General features: G+C 42.2%; 2 protein-coding genes across 3 annotated transcripts in view; one reads left to right on the forward strand and one right to left on the reverse strand.

Annotated features, from left to right (window-relative positions):
- GRM5 (glutamate metabotropic receptor 5) overlaps nt 1-26,923 on the reverse strand; it is a 452,493-nt gene that overhangs the window by 386,748 nt on the left and 38,822 nt on the right. The gene's annotated exons all lie outside the window — the stretch shown is intronic.
- Nucleotides 1-26,923, forward strand: part of TYR (tyrosinase) — a 71,925-nt gene that overhangs the window by 2,964 nt on the left and 42,038 nt on the right. Inside the window, exon 2 of the mRNA XM_039502084.1 lies at nt 13,887-14,103. Within this exon, the coding sequence (XP_039358018.1) occupies nt 13,887-14,103 (217 nt within the window). The remainder of the gene's footprint in view (nt 1-13,886; nt 14,104-26,923) is intronic.

A 26,923-nucleotide genomic window follows, 5' to 3' on the forward strand; every position in this document is an offset into this window, starting at 1 on the left:
TGGTTCTCCAACTATGGGGCAGGCTCCCAAGGGAGGCCCGGGAATCTGTCGAGGGAGGGGTGAGCTGTGTTCCCTTTTTTATTTTGAAAAAGAGCTCTGGCTGTCAGCCCTGGGGCGGCTGGGGCTCGTGCAGAAGGGCCATGCACAGCCAGGAGTGGAGGGGATGGGATGGGATAAAGGGAGCAGCCAGAGCCCTGCCACCCCAGGGCTGACAGCCGGAGTCCCGCCACCCCAGGGTTCTCCTTCTCCATCCCCTCAAACCCTCACCAAGAGGCAGCCCAGGCTTGGTCTCTCCTTCCCCCGCCCCCAAACCGCTCACCGGGAGTTGGCAGCAGGATGCCACCAGGGTGGCAGCAGCAGTGCAGAAGTAAGGGTGGCAAAGGGGCACTAACTCTGCTGAGAAAAGGGATATTGACAAATATCACTTTTCACATTGCCACCCTTAGTTCTGCACTGCTGCTGGTGTGGAGCTGGCTTCAGAGCTGGGTGCCTGGCCAGCAGCTGCTGCTCTCTGCTCTGCCTTCAGAGCTGGGTGATGGTATATGCACTTGTGGGAGGACATAAGCGACTACAGACAGAAGGGTGGGGGGGCATGATCAAATACATTTGAGACCACTGCTTTAGTAGCTCTGAGGCCAAATGTTACTCTGGCTTACAATTAGAGATGGGTAGAAAATGGTATTCCAGACCCCCACCATTTTTTCCAGTCTGCATGTGGATGAAACCAAGATCTTTAAAGGTTTTTACCCCAAAAAAGAAAGAAAAGAAATACGATATTGACTCCATAGCCCACTGGTTAGGCACTCATCCAGGATGTGAAAGGTCCAAGTTCAAGTCCCTGCTTTCAATCAGATAGACTAGGGACTTGAAGCTAGGTCTTCCCCGTGCCAGGTGAGCACCTTAACCACTGGGCCATTCTCAGGTGAGTCATTTGCTCCCTCCCTCCTGGACCTGAACATTTTTTCCCAACAAAAGTTGTATCACAACAGACACAGTCTCATGAAAAGTTTTGGCTTCAATAAATTGCCATTTTCTGACATAAAAAGGTTTGTCAGAAAATTCCCAACCAGCTCTACTTACAATGGAGTAACTCTGAAGTCAGTGAAGTGCCTTAGTCTGACACTAGAATCAGAGTCTCATTCCATAAAACTAAAAGGAAACAAACAGTCTCAGCTTCAGCCGGAAGGCAGCCATAGATCTAGTGCAGTGTATGCCGATTGCCAAAGCACTGCCACTCAAATAACAAAGGACAAACTAGTAAGGGGGTGGAGGGTTGAGAGATGTGTAGGAATTCAGGCTTTTAATAGTGTAATCTAAATGATAGAAAAGAGAAGAGAAACAGCTAAAAATGACTTTAAAATAAAGAAGTATCACAGTGTCCTTTTAAAATCCACAATGCCCTTTCAAAATGTAATAAAATAATGACTGCGGATTCTGCAGCATTAGGAAAATTAAGACACGGTGGCACACTCAAGGGGTTGTTATGGATTTGTTTTAAAAAATGTAAAGTGCCTATTTGTAGCACAGCATCTCTTTCTAAAGAAAGGAGCAAAATACTTTATTCCATTGCAAAGTTGCTATGGCAACATGGATACCCATGCCTGCATGCTGAAATTCCAGCTCCCTCCTCTCACTTTTTTTCTTCAGCATGCGACTGCTACCACTTAGTTGAGTGGATTATCTGTCCATGTCTTTTTTCCTCATGTTTATCATCTAAGAAAGACTTCTGACTCCTGCTTCTGTTAGGAACAGCTAATATGGTGTTTTTTTCCCCTCTAGAGTTTACCTTATCCTTGCAGGTGTTTGTAACTAATGGCTGAACTATGGCCTTTAGATTTCTTTGTCTTAAAGAAAACCCATATGCACTCATTAATGCTGTACTGAGCTATACAATCTCATGCAAATCCGGGGCAAGGGAGAAAGAAAGCAGACTCTTTGCATGGAAGTTGGAAAGGTGATTGTGGGGGGGGGGGGTTATTCTAGAAGTTGATGTATTGGCTAATAGAAATAAGCACTGTGCCCTGTTTGAATGTTTCTGGTCCGCATTCTGCTCTCTGGTGCACTGGGGTAAATTTAGAGTCACTCTATTAAAGTCTATGGAGTTACCAAGGATTCGCTCTGGTGAAAGTAAAAGCAGAATTTGGCTCTGTTTATTGAGATTGAACGTTATATTCGATTGGGTTTGGGTGCCAGGTACATTGCAGACAAAATAAGTCAATACAGTATAAATTCTAGCTGGAGTCGCTAGTATTGGCTGCTTTGTCCCGCTCCCGTAATGGAAAGCAGCTAGATTGGATTGGGCTTGGTGTACTCTGGCATCTTGAAAAATAGGCTGACCTAGAGGAAGTAATTGACCAGACTGGATTAAGTTCTGCTTTCAGTCACAGAAATGTAAGGTCTTCACCCTGGGCTCGATTCTCCACTACCCCGGCACTCCATGCAGACATTTACACCTGTGCAAATGTGTATAAAATGCTGCTGAATCAGTACAGTAGTATTTTTCCACCCTGGATGTGCCTGGGGACGGCAACGGTGAGCAACCCCTGTCTGGGGTGTGCAAGTGAGATACTTGGGCACATTAATTAAGGACTAGGCACAGTCTATTTATCGCAGAGATGGATAATTAAGGTGGCCACCAGAGCATCATTCCAAGCACTATTTTTTACCCACATTCAAAACTTGTAAATTAAAAAAAAAAAAAAACACCCCCCTCCAGTTACCAAACAAAAAAAGAGCCAATCCTCCTTTGCTCCACTATTTATTGTGCCCTTTTGGGGGTGGGGGTAAGTGTTCTTAGGTTAAAAGCAGATTTTTTTAAAAATATTGAATAAAATTGCAAGCATTGTTTTAAAGATATCTGCTTAGCAAACAAACAAAAAAACCAAACCACCTCTCACATCTCATCTCACATATTTGTACAGGGCTGTCTGCTTATTTGGCTATTGTGACCAAACCAGGACAGGAAGGATGCTCCAGAGCATAGGGCACTAGCCAAGGGATATATCCACACAGCGGTTTGGAGCAAGCAAAAGCAAGCTAAGATTCCCAGGCTGGTTTGACAGACTCAGGCAAGCGGGGCTCACAGTAGTGCTCTAGACAGCACTTTGAAGCTGCGGCTCAGGCCCTAGCCACAGGTACCCATATCTCAGAAACTGCTTATGCCTCTGACTGCAACTCACAACCCAATAAGTTTAAGACCATATCTGCTGCACAGGTTCATTTTCAAAAGGAAAAAATAAACCCCTGACAGCTGTTTGTGAGCAAGGAGCTGTCAATCAGGTGGTCATGAAGATTAGTCTCCTTGCTGTCTACTTACAGGGATTTTAAATCTGAAACATGCTGTGTTACAGAGAGATTAGAATCTACATGCCAAGCAGAAATGAATCTACATGCTGTGTTCCGTGGAGATTAGGCTCTATGTGCCACAGAGAAATGAATAGAAAGAAAGCCCCCAAACAAGAAGCGTGGGCCAGATTCTCCCATCAGTTATATTGCTGTAAACCCAAAGTAATCCCACTGATTTCATTCACCGGATTTATTTTGGATTCACATCTTGGAGGAGACTTTGGCCTATAGTTGCTAGTTTGTTCCCCACATATGTAGCTGTAAAGAAACCTAGTAAAGAAAATAAACCTCAATGACAGAAATGATCAGAAATTTAGAAATTCCCAGGTGAGGTTTTTCATCAATGCTAATGCACACTAATAATTCAGTGAAAAGGGATCTGTTCTGTAGGAGACAGGGTCAGTGTGCATTTGGGGTGCAGGGCTGGCCACACCAAAGAAGCATGGCCTGGCACCAGAAAAACAGCACAACGTCATACCCTGGCAAACCAGAAGGGAAATACCAGCAAGAGTGAACTAATCTTTCGGCAGTGATTCGCAATAATATCCACTCCATGCTAGCAATCCCCAGTTCTGTTGGGAGGTAAGATGTCCTCAGGCATTGGGCTGCTCCTCTGCATAGGGAGGAATTTCAACCAGAGTTCACTGAACATGGAGAACATACCTTATAGAGGTTGGGTTTGCGTCAGTCTTGTCACTTTCAGTAGCGCCTTTAATTTATGCATATGCCGTAGAGGTCAGAAATTCATAGACTGAAGATAATTTGTCACCTTATGCCCTGGTAGAAGTTTTACTTCTACATTTTTCTTTTATTCGGTCCATTTGCTAATCTCTCTTTTCAGTCCCACAAATGTTTGAAAGAGCTCTTCATGTGCTCTTAATCGAGTATAAATATGCATAAGCTCTATCAGAGTTCCTTGCTTGGTTTTAAAGACAGGATATTATCGTCATAGGATCGCCAAAGTTCAGTTAGTTCTGTTTCCCAATAGCTGAGGATTCTTCTCGCATCTCCCTACGTTTGGTGAGTGAGTTGCATTTGGATGCCACCTAATGAAGGCTTAATTGTGCCAGGCCCTAATGCAGTCATGCAGAGTCATACCCCTGGGCAGCCTCCAGGCATCTTTATTCCAGGTGTGAGGTGACAGCTGCGGCTGCATGCCCAGTCCCACTCCCACTCCCAAGCAAGCAGGTGGGGAGGGGATCTCTCCACTCAATATGTTGGCCAGTGGAGCTGAAGGGAAGTGCAGTCATGTATACCTAGCAAAGAGGTGGCGTGAATTATTATCCCCTGGGAGCCAGGCAGGAGTAGTGAAAGATTTGAGAGGCTGCGTTACGCACCACCCCCTATGAAGGCAAGGAGCACAGGCTCAATCTAGCCCTTCGTTTATTCTGCCTTTAATGAGTAGATCGGTATATATTTGAACAGCTTCCCATGTATTTGAGAAAATATTTATCACAATTAACATAAGATCTTTGGCTTGATGTTTGTAAGCAGTGCATGTCACTGTTCTCATTGGCTTAACCTTAAAGAATTAGCACAAATAATGCCGGCATTAAAAAATGAAATATTTGCAGTTATGAAAATAAGCTATTTATAAAAGTTTAAAACAAGACTGAAGAAAGTCTAAGGTTCCAGTCCTACAATTGGTTCCACATGGGTGTAGGGATCTGTCTGCAGAGAGACAACTGCAGAATCAGGGCCTAAGGGTTAAGGTAAAAAACCAACAGCTTTAAAGAAAGGTGTGAGAGTCACAGTAAATGCTACCAAACTTTTACAAATATTTTCTAACCTTAATATTCCGTTTGAAAGTGTGGAGAATCAGACCCTTTTTCTTGGGGTCAGCTCCTCTGCTGGTGCAAATTAGCAAAGTTCACTGAGTTGTGCTGAGAGATGACATGAAGAGCTCTACAAAGGAACCCATTTCCAGAGCACAACAAGAAGTTTTATTAAACCCAGGAACTATGCTACATATTCTTGAGTGCCATCTACTGGCACTCAATCTATTAACTGTTTCTATAAATGCAGCTATTGTGTATGTTCCTAACAACTTCAATGGAGCTGCACTGATTTATGCTTGCTGAGGATCGGGCCTTGCAATGGTTGCATGAGTGAGCATTGTCCAATGTGAATCTATGCATTTGATCCAAAAAAGAAAAATGTCAGTAGTGCAATTTTTAAAAGGGAAGCCTGATCTTGAATTAGGAGAAAGGGGGGTGACAAAGGCCTATTTTTCATAGATTTTAAGGCCAGAAAGGCCTACTATGATCATCTTGTCTGATTTCCTACATATCACAGGCCACAGAATCTCACCAACAATTTCTGCATTAGGTCCGTAACTTTTGTTTGAACTAGTGAATACCACTGCTAGAAAGACACCCAGTCTAATTTTAAGGCCAGATTGTCTGATTTGTGGCTCAAAACTGATAGAAAGTCACAGACAGTCATTTTCACTCCCCTTTTCTTAAATCAACATTTCTTGACCCAGAGCGATTTGATTTTCTTATAAGCATCCCCCCTCTGCGGGAATGCTTATAAGAAGCCAGCCAAGTAATGATGGCTAGGTTGAGAGGCAGATGGAAATATTTGGGACTTTATCTATTTATAGAATGAATAATGGTAAAAATCCCAGTGCATACGAGTGTCCTACATTTATTTATGATTTGACTGTCTCTCTCTCACCATCCTAGGTTGTGATTCTAAAAGCTGCTGCAGAGCCCCATGGACTCCAATGCGGTTCCATCCAGGTGTTGGGATGAAACCCATGGCAGGGCAACACATTCTTATCTCCACAGCAGCAGCCCTAGGAGTTTTAACACACGAGGCCCAACTGAAGTTAATGAAGTGACATCAGAGATGAATTTGTTTGATACATTTCAAAAATAAGACCGGGGGGGAAGGATGGTCTTGTGTGTTAAAGGACCTGACTGGGACTTGAGGACTCTGAGTTGGATTCCCAGATCCGCCACATATTTCCCATGGAATTTTGGCAGGTCACATCATCTCTCTGCAGCTCAGTAAAATGGGAATACAACAATTCCCTTTTTCCCCATCTTTTGCTGTCTTGTCTATTTAGATAGGAAACTCTTTGGAACATGGACTGTCTCTTACTAGGTGTTTCTACAGGGGCTCAAACAATGGGGCCCTGATTTTGGTTGGGGCCTCCAGGCATTACTATAATACTAACAATAATCTGTAAAAACTGTTCACTTTACCATTAGGGCTCCTCCAGATCTGCCTGTCTCTTTCTGAGAAGTGGTGCCTGAACTTGGATCATCCTTGATTTTGCTCCGCCCCCAGAACATGCAACACTGAAGGCCTGATACTTGTTTCATCTCCATTCTTTTTCACACATTTTATTGCATTATATTTACTCCTGATTTTTAAACAGAGAGCAGAAGCTGGATCCATGAATGTATGGCTAGATACTCAGCTGATGTAAATCAGTGGAGTAGCTAGTATGTGCTGGCCTTATTTAGTTGCACAGTCAAGAAGTCAAAAGTTAGGATTTACCTATTTTACTGTTGCCTGCATAACCTTCATTCTGACCCCTTGTGCATCCATCTTGTGCACTGAATAAGGCAGGGGTCCCGTGGGGAAAAAAAAGCATGTGATCATCTAATTAAAAACGGTCTCTCCCCTTGCGGCATGTGCATTAGGATCAGTAAGGTTGAACAGGCAATGGTAAATCTGGCATTTCCTAACTTTAAAATTCTTGACTTTGCATCCTAAATAATAATCTTTTAACTCAGAGGGTTTTTAAAAATTTAATAAAATAGAATGTGCCTTCCGTAAGAGCTAAGTATTACTATTTGCGTATATTTTATATTTTGTGGCAGTTTGTCCTGAAAGTGTTCTCCTAACATTCCCTCTTATAATTTACTGACCCTGCTTGAACAACGAGGACTCCAGTGGCACCTTAAAGACTAACAGATTTATTTGGGCATAAGCTGCATCTGAAGAAGTAGGGGGTTTACCCACAAAAGCTTACACCCAAATAAATCTGTTAGTCTTAAAGGTGCCACCAGACTCCTCGTTGTTTTTGTGCATACAGACTAACACAGCTACCCCTCTGATACTTGACTCTACTTCGTCATACTAGATATTAATATTGGCATATACAAGCTGTGCCCACTAGTGACATTAGCTTTCACAACATTAATAAAACCTCATCACATAGTACATAGGACTAAAAGCACAAATAAAAAACTGAAAAGAGCAAGGATTCCCTTTCTCTCCCACCCTGAAGTTCAAAAGCCACATCTTACCTTCTGCAAAGCAAACGACTTTCTCTTTGGCTTCTGATTTTTTATTTTAATAGCCTTCGGCTTTTCTCCCAGATTTTAGAAGTGCTTGTGCTGGGAATTCTCTAGAGCCTATCTCAGGGGTGGCCAACCTGTGGCTCTGGAGCCACTTGAGGCTCTTCGGAAGTTAATATGCGGCTCCTTGTTTAGGCACTGACTGCAGGGCTGGAGCTACAGGCACCAACTTTCCAATGTGCCAGGGGATGCTCGCTGCTCAACCCCTGGCTCTGCCACAGGCCCTGCCCCCACTCTACCCCTTCCTGCCCCCTCCCGAGCCTGTTCTTGCTCCCCCCCCTGCAGCCTCCTGCATGCCACGAAACAGCTTATCTGGAGGTCCGGGGAGGGAGGGGGAGGCGCTGATCAGTGGGGCTGCGGGTGGGTAGGAGGCACTTGGAGGGGGGGGGAAGGAAGGGGGGAGCTGATGGGGGGCTGCTGACATATTACTGTGGCTCTTTGGCAATGTACATTGGTAAATCCTGGCTCCTTCCCAGACTCAGGTTGGCCACCCCTGGCCTATCTGTACTAGCAAACATTGTACCTTTCACTACATGCCTATCCAAGCTGCTCATTCCACATTTCCACTCTGACCTTCTGGAGCACTATCATGATCATAGTTAGCGATTACCTTCCCACCCTATTTTGAATGTCTATGTGCAAGGCATGGATTCTTTGGGGGAGGTTTGGGCCCCATCACCAGTCAAATTTAAGTATATTGTTTGTTGTTAAAGGTAATAATGTATAGCACTGCATGTGTAGAAAAGGTACAGCTCGCTGCAGAAAAGGTAAAATAAGACAGACAAACATGAGGGACAGAGTTTGCTCTCAATTACACTCATATGACCATAATGAGGACAACAGAATTGCATAGGTGTTGCTGTAGAGAGAGAGTAACAAAGTCTTTGTCCCATCTACTTACATCCTAAAGACATAAGAGGGGGCTTTAAGGGAGGAAAATAAGATTAATTATTAAAAAAATAAATCAAATGCCATTTGGATTTTGGGGGATACTGATACATCTGGTCTTGACACTGCCTTTAAGGATGAACAATCCTACTTTCTTCCACTTCATGCTAACAGGATGCCTCTTATCCCTTCTTGCTCAGTATTTTATTTCATTAAATACAAATATACAATAAGCATGAAGGAATTCTTTGGGAATTTCCCCCTGGCCGGTTTTCTGTTGCACATCCACTTTCCACACATGCCATGACCAAGCACACAGACAAGGCAGACAATTGGTCACAGAGTTCTGTGTTTTGGTGGGGATAGAGAGGTTTTTCTGTTTTGTTTGTTTTGTAGCGGGGAGGATCATTAAACAGATACAGCTGTTGGCCCAGATCCTCGGGTACAGCTGAGGAGCACACAGTGCAACTCCAGGAGCTTTTAAACCACTATTCCACTTTTTCATTTTCATAGATTTCATAGACCTTAAGGCCAGAAGGGACCATTAGGTCATCTAAACTGATCCCCTGCCTACCAAAGGCCATTACATTCTCCCCAGTCCTGGGCAGGCTGAGTATCAGGTAGGTTCCTGGCATAGGTTAGAGTAGTCTCAGGTTTGTCCTAACTTGTGTTAGTTGTATGACTCTTCACAAGGCCAACAGGTCACTTCTTTTATGCAAACAGTTGAGGTGGGGAAGAGCTGCTATGCACAGAAGATGCTATGACTGCACTACTACCATATCAAGGAGCTGACTGAGGAGATATCTGAGCCAATAGCGATTATCTTTGAAAAGTCATGGAAGGCGGGGGAGATTCCAGAGGACTAGAAAAGAGCAAACATAGTTCCAGTCTATAAAAACGGGAATAAGGACAACCCGGGGAATTACAGACCAGTCAGCTTAACTTCTGTACCTGGAAAGATAATGGAGCAAATACTTAAGCAATGAAATTGTGAACACCTAGAAAATAATAGGGTGATAAACAGTCAGCATGGATTTGTCAAGAACAAATCATGTCAAACCAACCTGATAGCTTTGTTTGGCAGGGTAACAAGCCTTGTGAATAAGAAGGAAGCGAAATATGCGGTATATCTTGAATTTAATAAGGCTTTTGATACTGTCTGGCATGACCTTCTCATAAATAAGCTAGGGAAATACAACCTAGATGGAGCTACTCTGTGGTGGGTGAATAACTGGTTGGAAATCTGTCCCCAGATAGCAGTTATCAGTGGTTCACAGTCATGCTGGAAGGGCATAATGAGTGGGAGGTGTTGCAAGTGCTTTGGAGGATAGGATTAAAATTCAAGATGATCTGGACAAACTGGAGAAATGGTCTGAAGTAAATAGGATGAAATTAAATGAGGACAAATGCAAAGTACTCCATTTAGGAAGGAACAATCAGTTGTACACATACAAAACAGGAAATGACTGCCTAAGAAGGAGAACTGCAGAAGGGGATCTGGGGGTCATAGTGAATCACAAACTAAATATGAGTCAACAGTGTAATGTTGTTGAATAAAAAGCAAGCTTCATTCTGGGATGTATTAGCAGGAGTATTGTAAGCAAGACACGAGAAGTAATTCTTCCACTCTACTCTGCACTAATTAGGCCTCAACTGGTGTATTATGTCCAGTTCTGGGCACCACATTTCAGGAAAGATGTGGACAAATTAGAAAGTCCAGAGAAAGTCCAGAGAAGAGCAACAAAAAATATTAGTCCAGAGAAGAGAAGACTGAGAGGGGACATGATAACAGTTTTCAAGTATGTAAAAGGTTGTTACAATGAGGAAAGAGAATTCTTTTTCTTAACCTCTGAGGAGAGGACAAGAAGCAATGGGCTTAAATTGCAGCAAGGGAGGTTGAGGTTGGATATTAGGAAAAACTTCTTAACTGTCAGGGTGGTTAAGCACTGGAATAAATTGCTTAGGGAGATTGTGGAATCTCCATCTCTGGAGATTTTTAAGAGCAGGTTAGACAAACCCATCAGGGATGGTCTAGATAATACTTAATCCTGCCCTGAGTGCAGGGGACTGGACTAGATGACCTCTCAGGTCCCTTCAAGACCCATGATTCTACAACACCCGAACATCACTCTGTTCTTGGGGATGATTGGTGGACAACTTTAAAGCACTTGTGCATTGGTGATATCGGCGCAAAGCAGCTGCACTCTAGATGGCATTACCCAGAGCTGAAATGTAATCTTTTAAGAAAATCATGCTGTAGTATATTAATTAGTATATTCCCATCTAAGATCATTATATGGCCCCCATTGCCACAGTATGAGTGTATCTCAATCTTCAAAGTATTTATCATCACAATATCCCTGCAAGGTAGGGAAGTGGGGTTATCCTTATTTACCAGATGTGGAAATAAAGCACACAGACACTAAGCAACAGCCCACATTCAAGGCTGTGTCAGAGCATAAAGCAGAGACAATTTAGGAAGACAGACCAGTATGCCCTTTTCCTTATTTGCACTAAGGCCCAGCTGTGCTTACTCAATAGGACAACTTGCAGTTTAAGGTACTACTCAGTGTACTGAGTAACAGAATCAGGTTTTGGAACAAATTGATACATTAAACAGTAATAAGTCACCAGGACCAGATGGGATTCACCCAAGAGTTCTGAAGGAGCTCAAATATGAAATTGCAGAACTACTAACTGTGGAATGTAATTTATCATTTAAATATGTTCTGTACCAGATGACTGGAGGATAGCTAATGTAATGCCAATTTTTTTTTAAAAGGCTCCAGGGGTGATCCTGGCAGTTACAGGCTGATAAACCTAACTTCAGAACCGGGCAAATTGGTTGATATTATAGTAAAGAACAGAATTATCTAGCACATAGATTCACATGATTTTTTGGGGAAGAGTAAACCTGGCTTTTGTAAAGGGAAATCATGCCTTACCAATCTACTAGAATTCTTTGAAGGGGTCAACAAACATGTGGACAAGGGGGATCCAGTAGATACAGTATACTTAGACTTTCAGAAAGCCTTTGACAAGGTTCATAACCAAAGGCTCCTAAGTAAAGTAAGTGGTCATGGGATAAGAGGGATGATCCTCTCATGGATCAGTAACTGGTTAAAAGATAGGAAACAAAGGATAGGAATAAATTATCAGTTTTCAGAATTGAGAGAGCCAAATAGGAGTGTCCCCCAGAGGTCTGTATTGGGAGCAGTGCTGTTCATAAATGAGCTGGGAAAAAGGGTAAACAATAAGGTGGCAAAATTTGCAGATGATGCAAAACTACTCAAGATTGCAGTCTGTCTTGGATTTAGCTAAGAGTTACAAAGAGATCTTGCAAACTGGGTGACTAGGCAACAAAACGACGGATAAAATTCAATGTTGATAAATGTGAAGTAATGCCCATTGGAAAACATAATCCCAACTATACATACAAAATGATAGGGTCTAAATTAGCTGTTACGTCTCTAGAAAGAGATCTTGGAGTCATGAATAGTTCTCTGAAAACATCTGCTCAATGGGCAGTGGCAGTCAAAAAAGCTAACAATGTTGGGAATCATTAGGAAAGGGATAGATAAACCATCAAATATTATAATGCCTCTATATAAATCCATGGTACACCCACATCTTGAATACTGCATGCAGAGCTGGTCTCCCCATCTCAAAAAGATACCATATATACTTGTTCATAAGCTGAATTTTTTTAGTAAAAAAGGGAAGCACCAGAGAAGGGGGTCGGCTTATGAACGGGTATAGAGAGGGAGAGGTGGGACAGAGTCCCTACTCCCAACAGAGGGAGCAAGGAGAGGCAGCACAGCCAGCAGAGAGAGAAGGGAAGAGGCGGGACCAGAGTGTCTCTGCTTCTGGCCACGCTGCTCTCACCCCAGCCTCTGAAGCAGCTGCAGCTCCGGGGCTGGCAGGCTGCAGCTGTACCGCTCGGCCCCACACCTCAGAGCAGGCTGCGGCCGCGCTGCCCAGCCTGCCGGAGCAGCTCCGGCCAGGCCAGAGACATCCTCCCCTGGCCCTCCCCAGATAAGGTGGGAAGAGATGCGATGGGAAGAGTATGGGGGTCCCAAGCTAGAGGTGGGGTCATGTGGGGGTGATCACAGAGGTTACTCCCCTGACCCCCAGCTTCTCCCCGCCAAAAAATCTCCCCACCAGTTGCTGTCCTGGCTTGTCAGGGTAAGCAGCTGGCGTGCCAGGACACTTTGTTTACTTAGGTTTACCTCCATGCCTGCGGATGCTCGAGGTAAACAAATCATCTCGGCCCACCAGCAGCTTATCCTGATGGCCCGGCAGCCAAAGTTTGCTGACCCCTGATTTATAAGGTCAACTTATGAACGGGTCATAAACATTTTCCACTTTTACTTATCCATCTTGAGGGAGGTCAGCTTATAAACGAACCGGCTTATGATCGAGTATATATATGGTATATTAGAATTGTAAAAGGTACAGAGAAAGCCAACAAAAATTATTAGGCATGTGGAACAACATCTATAGAAAGGAGAGATTAAACAGACTGGGCCTTTTCAGCATGAAAAAAAGATGACTAAGAAGGGATATGATAGAGGTCTATAAAATCTTGACTAGTGTAAAGAAAATGAATAAAGAAATTTTATTTACTCCTTCACATAACACAAGAACTAGGGATCACCCAATGAAATGAATAGGCAGAAGGTTTAAAACAAACAAAAGGAAGTATTTCATCGCACAGTGCACCTGTCAACCTGTGAACTCTTTGCCAGGAGATTTGTGAAGGCCAAAACTATAACAGGGTTCAAAAAAGAACTAAATAAGTTCATAGAGGCTAGGCACATCAATGGCAACCCCATGCTCTGAGTGTCCCTAGCCTCTATTTGCCAGAAGCTGGGAATGGATGACAGGGGATGGATCACTTGACGATTTCCTGTTCTGTTCATTCCCTCTGAGACACCTGGCACTGGCCACTGTCAGAAGAGAGGATACTGAGCTAGTTGGACCAATGGTCTGACCCAATATGACCATTCTTATGTTCTAAATGAGGGCTGAATTTGCCCCTAACCAAGTGGCAAGGGCACGTGTATTTCATATGGGAAAAAATACATAATTTAAAAATGTTACGTGTGTGTCAATTTTAAATATGTTACATGTGCTTGTCATATGAAAGGGAGCCACTTACATAAGAGTCTTTTTGTAGTTTGAAATTAATACAAACATCATTTCGTATACAGAGGTTATCATATTTGCATTTTCTGCTCTGGTTTTTATAGGTCACAGAACTTATTCTGAAAAGTAAAACAATGTTTGCTTTTATCCTTTGTGTAACCAAGACAACTGTGCTGATATTTTACACAGGTAATTTGCAGCCTATCGGAGGAGTACAACAGCCGGCAGGCTTTATGCAATGCCACCAATGAAGGCCCTATACTTCGAAACCCTGGGAACCATGATAAAGCAAGGACACCTAGGCTCCCATCTTCAGCTGAGGTTGAATTTTGTCTAACGTTGACTCAATACGAATCAGGGTCCATGGATAAATTGGCCAATTTCAGCTTCAGAAACACTTTGGAAGGTAACACATTTTATTCTACTATGGCGTTTCCAGTCATAGGATGATCCTTTCCAGGGATATAGACTAATGCTGTTTCAAGATGGAAGTTATAACTTATAAATAAGTAGAGCCTGTAAACCTGGAGCACCTTGGACTGATTTCATGGGGTGGAATTGATAATATACCTGATGTCACAGTTCCTCCTGGAAACCTCTAAGGGTACGTCTACACAGCAGCTGGGAGATGTGATTCCCAGCTCAAGTAGATGTACACGCACTAACTCTGCTCAAGCTAGTGCCTAAAAATAGCAATGTGATTGTACAGCACACATGGTGCCTCAGGCTACCCGCTTGAGTACAACCCCATCCAAGGTCCTAGGTGTGTGCTCAGATGGCGATCCCAAGCCCCTATGGCAACCCTGCTATTCTTAGTCTGCTAGCTTGAGCACAGCTAGCACGTGTACATTTACCCACACTGGGAATCACACCTTCCAGCTGCTGCGTAGACATATCTACTCAGGGTATGTCTACACTGCAAGTGTCTACACTGGTACCAAGTGTCAAAGCCCAGATCAATTGACTCAGACTTGTGGGGTTTGGGCTGAGGGGCTAAAAAAATAGCAGCATAGATGTTTCTGTTTGCGCTGGAGCCTGGGATTGTAAACCTAGTGAGAGGGGAGGGGCTCGGAGCCCAGTCTCCCGCCCAAGCAGGAATGTCTACACTGCTATTTTTAGCCCCGCTGCCCAAGCCCCACGAACCCAAATCAATTGGCCTGGGCACTAAGACTCAGTGCCATGGGTTTTTCTTTGCAGTGTAGACATACTCATAGTTAGAGATTAGGTTAAGCCTTGAGACATGAGGTTTAATATCCCTTCCAAAAATGCACATTATTGGAAAAGTGTGACTTCTCCTCCTATGGAAGTGATATAGTAAAATAAGGACAAACTTTTACACCAAGTTTGTACACAAGAGAAGCACCAAAAAGAGGATAGGTAGTTAGAAATTTGGTCACCCTTTTTAGTGTACTCAGAGGAGGAGAGCACCTCAGCCAGCAAGCCAGATTCTTTCTAGCCAGGTTCCTTAAATATTAACCCGATCCTGAGTAAGTAATAAGAAATATAAGATGTAGCATGTTAACATTTTATTGCAACTTTGCCTTCATGAAAAAGTTGCAAAAGGCACAATTAACTATGTCAGTCCCTTTTTGAATCTTGCTACCTTGCTAATGATGCTGGGAGATTATTTCTATTTATAAAATGTGTGTATTAACTGCTTCAGTGCTGCCTCATATGCCCAGAGCATGGGGCAGGACGTTTCCATTAATGCCCCATATAGCTGGCAGGTACGTAACCTTCTCACAGAACATGGAGACAACAAAGGGCCATGATCATATTCCACCACAACACTGAAAGGTGCAGCAAGGACCAGCAGTTGAAGCCTTTAAATTTATGCATAAAACACTTTACATCCTTCACAACATACAATGAAATATTCTCATATCAGAACTGTGGGCCAAAGTCTCCTCTCACACTGGTGAAAAATTTGGAGTAACTCCACTGAAGCCACAAGAGATTTCAGACATTGAATGACTCCAGCCCTGGAAATAGTTGGTGCTTGATGCAGTGGAAAATGGGGAGGCAGTGGAGTTTTTGGAAAGAGGGAGGTGATATGGCTGGAGAGACAAGCCAGAGAAACAGGAAAATGGATTTTTTTGTTTTGTTTTGCTCCTGTGTTTTGAATGGATTTAAGTATTGGGAGGCAGGGGGAGATGATGTCAAGGCCAGAAAGGAGGAGATAAAAGTAGTCAAAACATGAAATTATGAGGTCCTAAGTCAGAGTTTTAGCAGCAAGGACAAAGAGGAAGGGCTGGACCTTGGAGATGTTGCACAAGAAAAGGCAGCAAGTCCTGGACACAGCCTGGATTTGTGAGTGTACAGAGAGAGAGGAGTCAAAAAAGACACCCAGGTTGTAGGCCCAAATGACAGGTAGGATGAAAGTGTTGTCCCTGCTTCACGAGAATGGAAGGAGTGTGAAGGGCTTTGGAGAAAAAAAAATTGAAGAGCTCAGTTTTTTCCACTGCTGAGCTTAAATTGGTGTCTGGATGTCAGAAAGGCAGGCAGGGATTGTTAGAGTATTGACATTATGATTCACATTACAATTAGAATTTATTTTTGTATAGTGTCTTCATGCAAAATGCATCACAAAACATGTTAAGAGCGATCCCAGAATATATATAATATTTCAAAGATATATTAAAAGGCAGTAGTACAGATGTTCAACAAAATTGCACAATAATCAAGAAAACACTTACAACCTCCAGTACCTGAATAGGTTGGGAAGACCTATTTTCATTCTTATTTTGCTGTCTGCTAAACTAGCAATCAATGTTTTGTCTGATTAATCCATTGAACCCTTTCTCCAATGCTGTATCTTCGTCACTTTAATTTCATGGCTGCTGCGCACAGTGACAGCAGTTTGTGTTGAGACTTGTTAATATCATAACGTGTGCTCCCAACCCCACTGTGAATGGGTTATTGCTTTTATTTGGATTGTGCTACAGCTGAAAGGACATTGAGGCATATTTTATAATATATACGGCAAATCCGCTGTTCTTGATAATAACCCCTCAGAAGTTTGACACGGATATCTTTCTTCTAACCCAACACCTATTCTTCCACCACACACACATGCGAATTTAAAAGAATCATAGAAAGACAGTGAATGATGGCTGCTGGCAGTATATTAACTGGGGCTTTGGCTAGTCCAGATTGAAATGGTTCCAGTGAAGGAGCTTCAACTACACTCCAAGGGAGATTAAGTGGCCCATTGAGATCCATGATAGGATAATTCCTGTTTTGGTTTTAAGGGGGTGGGAAGGATGGTCAGATACAACCCTGCTGCTGGAACTGTGCAGAGGGGTCTTCACAGGCTCCAGGATCCACCTCAGGGAAAGATGGGCCTGGAGAGGAGAGGTTGAGTCTGTGGTGACACTAAGAGCATGAACCTCCTCACTTTGTCCATTCTACAGAGATTACACAAAGAAGGCAACACAGTCCACTTCTGCAGGCTCCCTCTGTCTGTTCTGGGGATCTCCCTTTAAGAGAGATGTCATGGCTATTGGAAGCTCTTGTAGCAAAGTCTAAATGGAGCCACCCTGCTAGGGAACAGGTGTGGAGGGTGTTGGAAAGGGGCAGGGGTACTGACACGGGACTAGGTCGATACAAGAACCATAATTGCATTCACATGACATCTAGTCCCAAACCAAGACCCAATACAATGTCAATTTCAAGTAAGTTTTTCAGCTCTCTTCTAATAGAGTTAAACAGAAAAACAAATAGCAAAATATAAGACCAAATTTTCAGAACAGCATATACAGGTTCTATTCAGCAAAAATGATGCACACTCTTTATGTGCGCATAAGGCTATTGCATAGGACTTTTGCACACTGCAAGTGCCCTGAATGCCTTAAGGGACTTTGACTCTAATAGATTGTGATCTATGCATTCCCCTCCACCTCTAAGTCACCAGACCTAATTCTCCTATTACGTTAGTTTTACATTGGTATTAATTCAATGGAATTACACCAAAAAATGTAAATTATGAGTAAGTGAACACAGAATCCAGCCAATACCCTTGTGACCATGTAGTTCAAGAAGCTATTTGTACTTTTGAAAGGGACAGGATCATGATGTCTCATCCTATAAAACATAGGCACAAAGCCACATGAAGAATGGGAGTCTGGATGCTTCTTGCTGAAGCTCCTTCCTTGAATAAATATGTTTGATGGGCATAGAAGATCACTCCGCAAGTTTATGCTCACAACCATGAGTAAGGTGTGTCATTGTGACTGGCTAATTTTTAGTTGTGTTCAGATGGCAAGCTTTAAATTGCCAGCTTTCATAACACTTCCACTGTTGTTAGGAGAATGTACTGTGCCTTTAAGAGCAGACTACATGTTAGAGCAGTGTTTCCCAGCCATCAGGCCTGAAGAGGCATGCCGTGGAATTTTTTTTAAAACTACATGTGAGAACTAAACCTTCCCTTGGAGTGTTGGAGCCATATCACATTCTGTACTTTTGATCTCCAGGATGAGGCTCCTTTCAGTATTATGCATGTGTCACATTCCAGTCTCCAAAGTGAGGTTAAGAGGGGTAAAAAGTAAGCAAAGATGGCATGCCCTGACGAACGCAATGTGCTGCAATGAGCCTTTGATGATGATGATGCATATAAAAAAAAAAAGACATACAATTCGAGCCTACCTTTTATATTAATATTTGAATGGGGGTAAAAGCTAGAATGAGCCTGAGCCAGAACAGCATTGTCATTATTTATATTGCATTTAAAAACAGCAGAGAAAGTTACACACATTTTGGAAATGAGAAGAAACGATTAATTATTAATTGCTTGTCATGCCAAAATATTATTCTCGAGTGCGTGTCACTTTCTCTATTGTGCATGCTTTTGTCCAGAGTTCTGATATTTAGTTTTAATGTTAGTTTCCACTATTGAAAATGTTAATTCTGGCACAAAAGACAGATCATGATCTAACATTAGCCACCATGGTTGTTTTGATTTTAACCCTACTAGCCTTGTTCTGGATTGGCTCATGAATGCACATTAAGAATGGCCTATGATAGTATAACATTGAGTCTACACTCATATGAACTTGACGTTATGGGAATCAAATGGTGGTCAGTGTGTTTTTCAGATCTTACAAATCTCGAAAGTTACAGCATTGAATTTCAAATTTATGACCCAAAAATGGATAAATATTTGAAGGAAAAAGATTTTGGCTGTTCCACCGCTACTTGCAAGGATAAACATAAAACTAAGAAAGTGAAACTGGTGAACCAACACTTCTGTGAGAGCTATCTGCAATATGGATTTTAGTCTATAGGGGAACCATCTTGCCCTCTTCCACAATGTCTCGTGTGCAGGGAGAAACACTCAAACCATGCCATGGTGCCAAGTAAGTTAAAATGACACCTTACAAGCAAACATTTATCCCTTGCCAAAGAGGACATTTTTTTTGTGTGTGTTTGAGGGATCAGAATGAAAATCAAGCACGATTGATGATCGACTGTGCAGCTGTTTCTGACAAAGTGCTGGAAGCAAGCTATGTGGCCACTGAGCTTGTAGAAAAGGCAAAAAAGCCACATACAATCGCAGAAACATTAATTTTACTAGCACGCAAAGAAATCATGAGAGTAATTGTTAGGTGCATATGCAGCCAAGGAAATTGAAAAAGTTCCTCTTTCAGATAACATAAGTCACTGCATTGATGACATGTCAGTGATATTGAGATGGTGCTCCAAGAAAAATTAAAATCAAGCTGAAAGTTTGCATTGCAACTTGACGAATTGACAGATATCTGTGGCCATGCTCAATGTTAGGCTAACGCAAGGTACGTTGATGGAGATATTATCAAAGAAAAGGTTTTGTTTTGCAAAGAACTGCCAGGTCACATGACCAGAAGGGAAATATTCAGTGTGACAACAGTCTACTTTGAGGAAGGAGAACTTCGCTGGAAAAATCGTATCAGTGTTTGCACCGATGGAGCAGCCTCCATGACCAGCAAAGTGAAGGAGTTTGTAAGCAAGGTTAGGGAACAAAACCCCATGTTGGTGAGCCACTGTTTCCTGCACTGTGAAGCTCTCGTCACCAAAATGCTGCCAAAAGAACTGTTGTTAGTGTTGGATGGAGCAGTAAAAATAGTGAACTTTATAAAATCACGGCCGTTAAAATCACGCCTTTTCGCCTTGCTCTGTAAGTAAACGGGAGTGGAGCACCCAAGTTTACTTTTGCACACTGAAATATGCCGAGTTTCCCATGGAAAAGTTCTCTTACACTTGTATGAGCTGAGAGAGGAGATCAAAATTTTCCTAACTGTGGAGAAATCAATGGCACATCAGTAATCAAATCTGTGTACATGTTGTACAAAGCTTGCCTAGCTGATTGATAGTTTCTGCTGTCTCAATGAACTGAACAGGAAAATGCAAGGTGAAAACAAGCATCTTCTCTCCAGCACAGCATGGGTTTAGGTCTAAGTTAGCCTTCTGGTATGAAAAAGTAGCAAAAGGAACAATAGAAATGTCCCCTTTGACAAATGCAGCAGATCCTGCTGCCAGTAATTTGGTCAATGCCATTTCTGAGCATTTGAAAAGTCTGGAAGAAAAATTCAGTTCATATTTTCCTTCTATTAATACAGACTGGGTCCAAAATCCTTGGAGTTCCTCTACAATGCAAAGCACTAAGAATGTTACAATAATGGCTTGGGGTCAGACTGCCGAATTAAAGATGGACCACACTTTGAAAATAAAGTTTGATGATACGCCGTTAGACTCTTTCTGGTGGAAGGTGGGAGGCAAATATCCTGTAATCTGTGACCATGCTGTCTCCAGTCTGTTGTTGAAAAGGGCAACATACCTGTGCAAGTTAAATATTCCAAACCTGAATTACATCAGGAAGAAACAAAGAATGTGGTTGGTGGAGCAAGAGCTCAGAGAGGCACCATCCACATTTCCTCCGAGAGTTAAAGACTCTGCACATCAAGACAAGCTCAGATGTCTCAATAAAAGTTTTTTTGTTATTTTTAATTTTGTATATAATTTGTGGTCATCCATCACAGACTGTGAATCACAGAGTGCAGCACTTCTTTGTTTATCAAATTCAGAGTTCCATTCCATGTCAGACAGTGCTTGGCTTGGATCTCTGACTTGGAGTTCGGCATTTGATGTTGTTCACTTCCAAAGCCATACAAAAGACGACAAAGTGCCTCAAAGATGAAAAGGTAATGCCATAAGTCTTGATACATCATAATATCCTTAGTTGATGTTTATTGATTGGTACAACTTTTGTATTATTTTTTGTTCATCATATATTAAAACAATTTATTTTTATTTGGCGTCTTGTTGGTGTGAATGTGTGAGTTGACTGAAAATACTTGTCGCAGTCTGTACAATAAATGTTAACATCCTAATGTTACCATCATTAACTTTATTGTACAGACTGTGAATGGCAAGGGTGGTAAACCGAGGCAACAAGGCGGCAAGTTCATTTGCAGACAATATGGTGGTGTGGCTCAAAATAATTAAAGGTATCAAGGTGTGCTGCAGCAGAGAAAAGGTTGGGAACCATTGTGTTAGAAGGAACTGGACTGGTGCTAGTGGGGAGACGTGGTTGGAAGCAGTCTAGCAGCAGCTTCACCAGACTGAAAACTGGGAAGTTCTAATCAAGCCTTACTACTTAGAGTCCAGCCTGTTTCTCCTTCTTATGAATTCGAAAGACAGCACATGGTACCAGAGTGAGCACTGCGGTGAAGGAGAAAAGGAGTCATGGTAGAGATGAAGCAACTAAAAGTCCCCATGGAGTTGAAACTCTCAGGTACTGCAGCAGACTCCTGGAAGAGATTCAAGCTGGCTTTGGTGTGAAAGAAGATCAGCAGAAAATAGCAATCTTCTTAAACCCTTGAAGTCATAGGCGATGTGGGGGGGGGGGCATATGGAGTTCAGAGTGGAACTGCCTGTTATTGATGGCATGTTGTTTAGGTGCCTAAAGATGTTACAAGCTGACATGCTCACAAGAATACATTAAGGACACTTGGGCATGGAGAAATGTAAACACAGAGCCAGAGAGATACTGCACTGGCCACAAATGAAGATAAAGAAAACTGTTCACATGTGTGAAAGGTCGAAAATATCAACCTAAACAGGAAAAACAGTCTATGCTGATAAACAATGAATAGTTCAGGACATGGTCGAAAGTTGGTGTGGATTTCTTTGCATATGCAGGTAAAGACTTTTGGATTATTTTGATTTTGGATTATTATTCTCATTATCCCAAGGTTGTTTTCTTTAAAAAAAATCACATCAAAACATGTTACGATATGCATGGAATCCCTGAAGTTATCCTTTCTAATAATGGTCCACAGTTTGATGGACATGAATTTAAAAAATTAGCTAGAGAGTATAGGTTAAATCATGTACCTTCAAGTCCTAAGTCTCCTCAACCCAATGGGCTCATAGAGAATGGTGTGAAAATTGTTAAATGACTTTTGAAAAATATCACTGACATAGGTACAGATCTATATTTGGCTACATTGAACTACTGAGCAGCACCAGTGAGTCATGGACTGTCACCTGCAGAGATATTATTTGGCAGGAAGTTGAGAACCAGACTCCCTAACTTAGTAGCAATCCTCAATGGCAATATTGACTTAGATGTGTATAAGCAACGTAAGTGTAAATAAAGATACTGGAGCTTCTGTCACAGTGTTTGTTAGAGCCGTTGAAGCTCAGAGATACTGTGCGGATTCATGATGGTACTTGCTGGGCATGGAGGGCAGTAGTGACTTGTGAGGTCACCCCATGATCTGATCAGATATAGATTCCTGACAGACATACTTTTCAGAGGAGCAGGAGACATCTGCAACCTCTTCCTGAAGAAGAGGGAGATAAGGAGGCAGATAATTCACTAACAGCTACAGGACAAAGCACTGAGGAAACAACTGGGGATCTTTTGGATCAGAAACCAGAGCAGTTTGCTGAGTCAGCTAGTGCAAGGACTGAAAGTGGTGCCTCGCAGATCTGTGCAGGACACCTGAAAGGCTCATTGAGCACTGCTAACAAAGTTGAGATGTTGTGCTATGTGTAGAGAAACAGTTGGTATGTACGCTAAACTGTTCGGAATTGCTTTTGCTGGAAAGGGGAGATGTTCAGAGTATGCACTGTACCTTTAAGAGCAAAACATGTGAGAGAGAACTGGATTGGTGCTAGTGAGAACCTGTTGGAAGCAGTCTAGCAGCAGCTTCAGTCTCCATTATCTTATGTAGCTCTGATTTAAAGCCTTAGTTTGAAGAGTCCAGCCTGTTTCTTCTGCTTATGAATTCACGGGACAACACAGTGTCATCTCCTCTGCCACTGCATTACAAGATACCTGTTGTTATCCTCACAGCTTTACAAGAACTCTAGAGGACCTGGTTCTGATCTGATTTCAGCTTTTATACCAATATAACTTCATGTAGGGTCAGATTCTGATTTCAGTTAGTGTAAATCCAGAATAACTCCATTTACTTCAATGGAGTTACTCCAGTTCTACATGAGTGGAACTGGAGTTCAGGAGCAAACCCATTGACTTCAGTAGAATGACTCCTAATTTACACCAGTGTGAGATAAGTATCAGACTAATCATATGCTAAAATAAAGTTTATGGTGTGATCTTGTGATTAAACTGGTAAAGTAGAACTCTGGGGAGTAGGGTTGTAGCCCCACCTCTTTTGTTGAGTGACCTTGAGTAAGTCCCAGTGCCTCAGTTTCCCCTTTTGCAAAATGGGGATAATGCAAGTGACCTCCTTTGTAAACCACTGAGCTCTACTAATGAAAAGCTCTATGTAAGAGCTAGATGTTATTATTGTTACATGTAGCTACCAACATCAGTGGCAATCCAATGGCTAACTTAAAAAGACAACTATTTAGGCTGATCGATGTAACATACATTCTGAGTACCAACCACAATACCCATGGAAAACAAACAAGTTCAACATCAGCCAATAAAACCCCCACCCAAAGGATCTTAGAGCACAAGCTGTTCACTCACACGGTGAAATGGCCATCCAATGGAACCGAAAAATAACAGGTCAATGGTAGGTTGTGCAATGCCCCTTAAAGGAGAGGCAAACATTTTAAAAGCTTTTGTGAATGCTAGTTCTGCCTGGGAAACATGCCTGATTATATGGGGCACGCGGGTAGAGTATGGAATATAAATCTGGCTGTTAACATGCATCATCTAAAACCAAAAATGGATCACTATAGCTGTCCGAAGCAGAGATGTGCGCTTTTTTCGGTCTATGGTTTGGTGTTGGTAGTGCTGTCACACTTTTAGCCCTAGCCTAGATGAACATCACTCCTGGCACATGCTTAGTACAAAGAGGGGCCAACCTTGTGAACAATGAGGTGTAAGTTTGTGCTCTGCAATCAGAGACTGTTGCCAAACCCTGGAGTGTCATCACCAAGGGCACATTTCAGGGAGACTGTTGGCTCCAGGCCCACACTGAAGTTCCACGATAGTCATTTACAGTCACCATGGAGGGGGTGACATGGTCCAAATCAGACAGCTCTGAGCTTTTTGTTGACTATAGCTCCTTCGGGCAATTCTGCAGTCCTTGTGACTTCCTCACTCCAGCGAGATCCCAACAGAAACCAATAGGAGCGTTGGCTGAAAAAGGATGGATTAGGCACTGTTGAATTTAGCCCTGAAATGTCTCCTATAAAAAGACTACTAAAGGCTAGAGCTTCAGCTGACAAACTGGTATAATGCCAGCATCTTCCATAATCTGCTGAAGATCCGACCCTCTGAATCATGTTATTTATCTTAGGCCTGATGTACATTTAAAACTTAGGTCTACATAACTATGGCACTCAGAGGTGTGAAAAATCCACCCCGATGAATGCTGTAGTTATGCCACCCTAACCCCGATTGTAGATGCAGCTAGATTGATAGAAGAATGCTTCCGTTGACCTAGCTACTGGTTGCTTGGTTCCTGCAGGTGATGGAAAACCCCCGCTGTTGCTGGAATCTGCATCTACTCCATGGGGTTAGCTACAGCATTCAAGCTATGCTATGTTAGTGCCCATAGCAGCCTTATTTTCCCCTTCTCATGTATTTAAAATAGATACATCAATCTGAGTGTGTGCTACTCTGCAACATGGAATTCTTCTTACAGTTACATTCATCCCCAAATGCACATCCCCAGATGTGTTGGATTCAATGTGACCCAGGCATGCACCTTACAGAGTGAAATTTCACCTTCAGAGTGATTGATGTCCTTAGCTCTTGACTTGGAAATAGTGCAAAGTGAATTTTACTTAAGTGCATTTATAAAATCCAACAACCCTGAAAATAGTTAAATAGCTTAATGAGTGTCACAGATGTTAAATAATACACCAAAAGAATGCAGGAGGTGGTATAATGTATGGGACATTTGCCACATCACTGCAGTAATTAATGTTAATACTATCAAAGCCCCGAATACACTCTGAAATCTACCAAATGCACTCACTGCTGTCAATTCAGCAGCAAATGAGGAGTAGTGAAGGAAGACACTACCTGACTTGCACTATATTTACATAGCTGTGTCCCTGACTGATTGTATATGGAGTTTCCTGATCTCGGCTGCTAGACTGTTGTTAGTATAATTAAATAGCATCTATTAAAAGACAGACACCTGATACACTTGAATGCTTTATAAAGATTGCATGTATATAATTATAATGGAAAGTGTTGGGCAACTGAGGCGGCACTATCAGCTCAATCTAATAAACTTTGGGCCACAGTTCCAACTGGTGTACATTGGCATAGCTCCACAAGGTCAGTTCAATCCCATTGAACCACTGATTTCTTGATTTACAGTGCCATGAGCAAGAGAAGAACCAGGCATGTGGTCTTTAAGAATTTTATTCGGCTCCAGTTTAAAACACTGGCAAAGATCCTATTGACCTCAATAACATAAGATCCAGCCATAACTACTGGTTCTAGCACATCATGTTCTAATGGGGCTTCCCTCCAAGAACTTCTGAGATTTATCATAGTGGTGAATTACAGATTCACTCCCTGTCCTCCTCGTGGAAACACAAGTTTCTCTAAGTGCTACGAAATTCTTTTCATATTGTAGATTCCTCTGAATTGGCTCAGCCTGGTTCACCACCCATTGCCCGGAGTAAATGGTTGCCCGGAGACCCTTTCAAACAAGTCTGAAAAGAATTCAAGTGAAATCATAGTAAAGGTCGTACTGTGTAAAAGCACACTGGTAAAAGTGATACTTGCTGCATTTAATTATTATTTCTTCCTTCTTTAATATTTATATGAAATCTTCCGCATTAAGAGCCCACAGTTTAGAATTAAACATGACCTAAGCCTTTAATGCTAAGACTGTCCCAGTTAATCAGTAGCTGGTATGAATGACAATGTCCACATTAGGCGAAATTGGCTCTCTGGGAGATGTCCCTGTGAAGAGGCTGCCCTGATTCAGTGCATCTTAGTATACAGAAGTATTCTGTATAACCCTTTTCATATGATAACTCAAGTGCTATCATCATTTTTAGGGCTGAAACTTGTCAAAACTTCTTTAAGACTGATGCAGAACATCTAGTTTCCTGGCCAGAGTCCTCTAGAAGCAATATAAATAGTACTCTACCAATCTCCCTTCACCCCTGCCCTCCATAATGAGCTGTAGTACAACACAAGTGAAGGGCCTGAAGTCTTATCCATTTTAAGAAGACTGACAAGTAGATTTTTTTCAGTTCATTTTCATAGAACCATTTCATAGAAGTCAGAGCTGAAAGAAACGTACCATGTTATTAAGTACCTAGATTAATAGCTTTTAAAACCAAAAGGAACTATTAGGATCAGCTAGTGTGGTCTCCTGAAAAAAAAATGCCATAAAATTTCATCAGTAATTCCAGCAAACCCAGTAACTTCTGGCTGAAGTAGAACATACCTCTTTGTCCATGCCAAATTGCCCCATACAACACATTTTCTAGTGTTTTGTCCAATCCAGTTTTAAAATTTCTAAGTGATGTGCCTCCCATCACTTCCCCCCAGAGACTATTGCACAGCTCCTCTGGTTTCTCTTCAGAGCATGTAAATCTTTCGCCTTTTACTATCAGGAAGCTTTTCCTGATCTAAATTTCCCCCATAATAATTTAATCCAATTACTAATTATTTCCCTATATACCGCCTAAGGTAATTCCACTCCTCCCCTGCTGTGTCCAGACCCTTGGATTTGTCAACATCACTGTGAGAATTCAACAACTGGAAATGAACTCAAAATTTTAGTTTTATGGAG

Source organism: Mauremys reevesii, linkage group 1, assembly GCF_016161935.1.
Source record: "Mauremys reevesii isolate NIE-2019 linkage group 1, ASM1616193v1, whole genome shotgun sequence".
In the NCBI taxonomy this organism is placed as follows: Eukaryota; Metazoa; Chordata; order Testudines; family Geoemydidae; genus Mauremys; species Mauremys reevesii.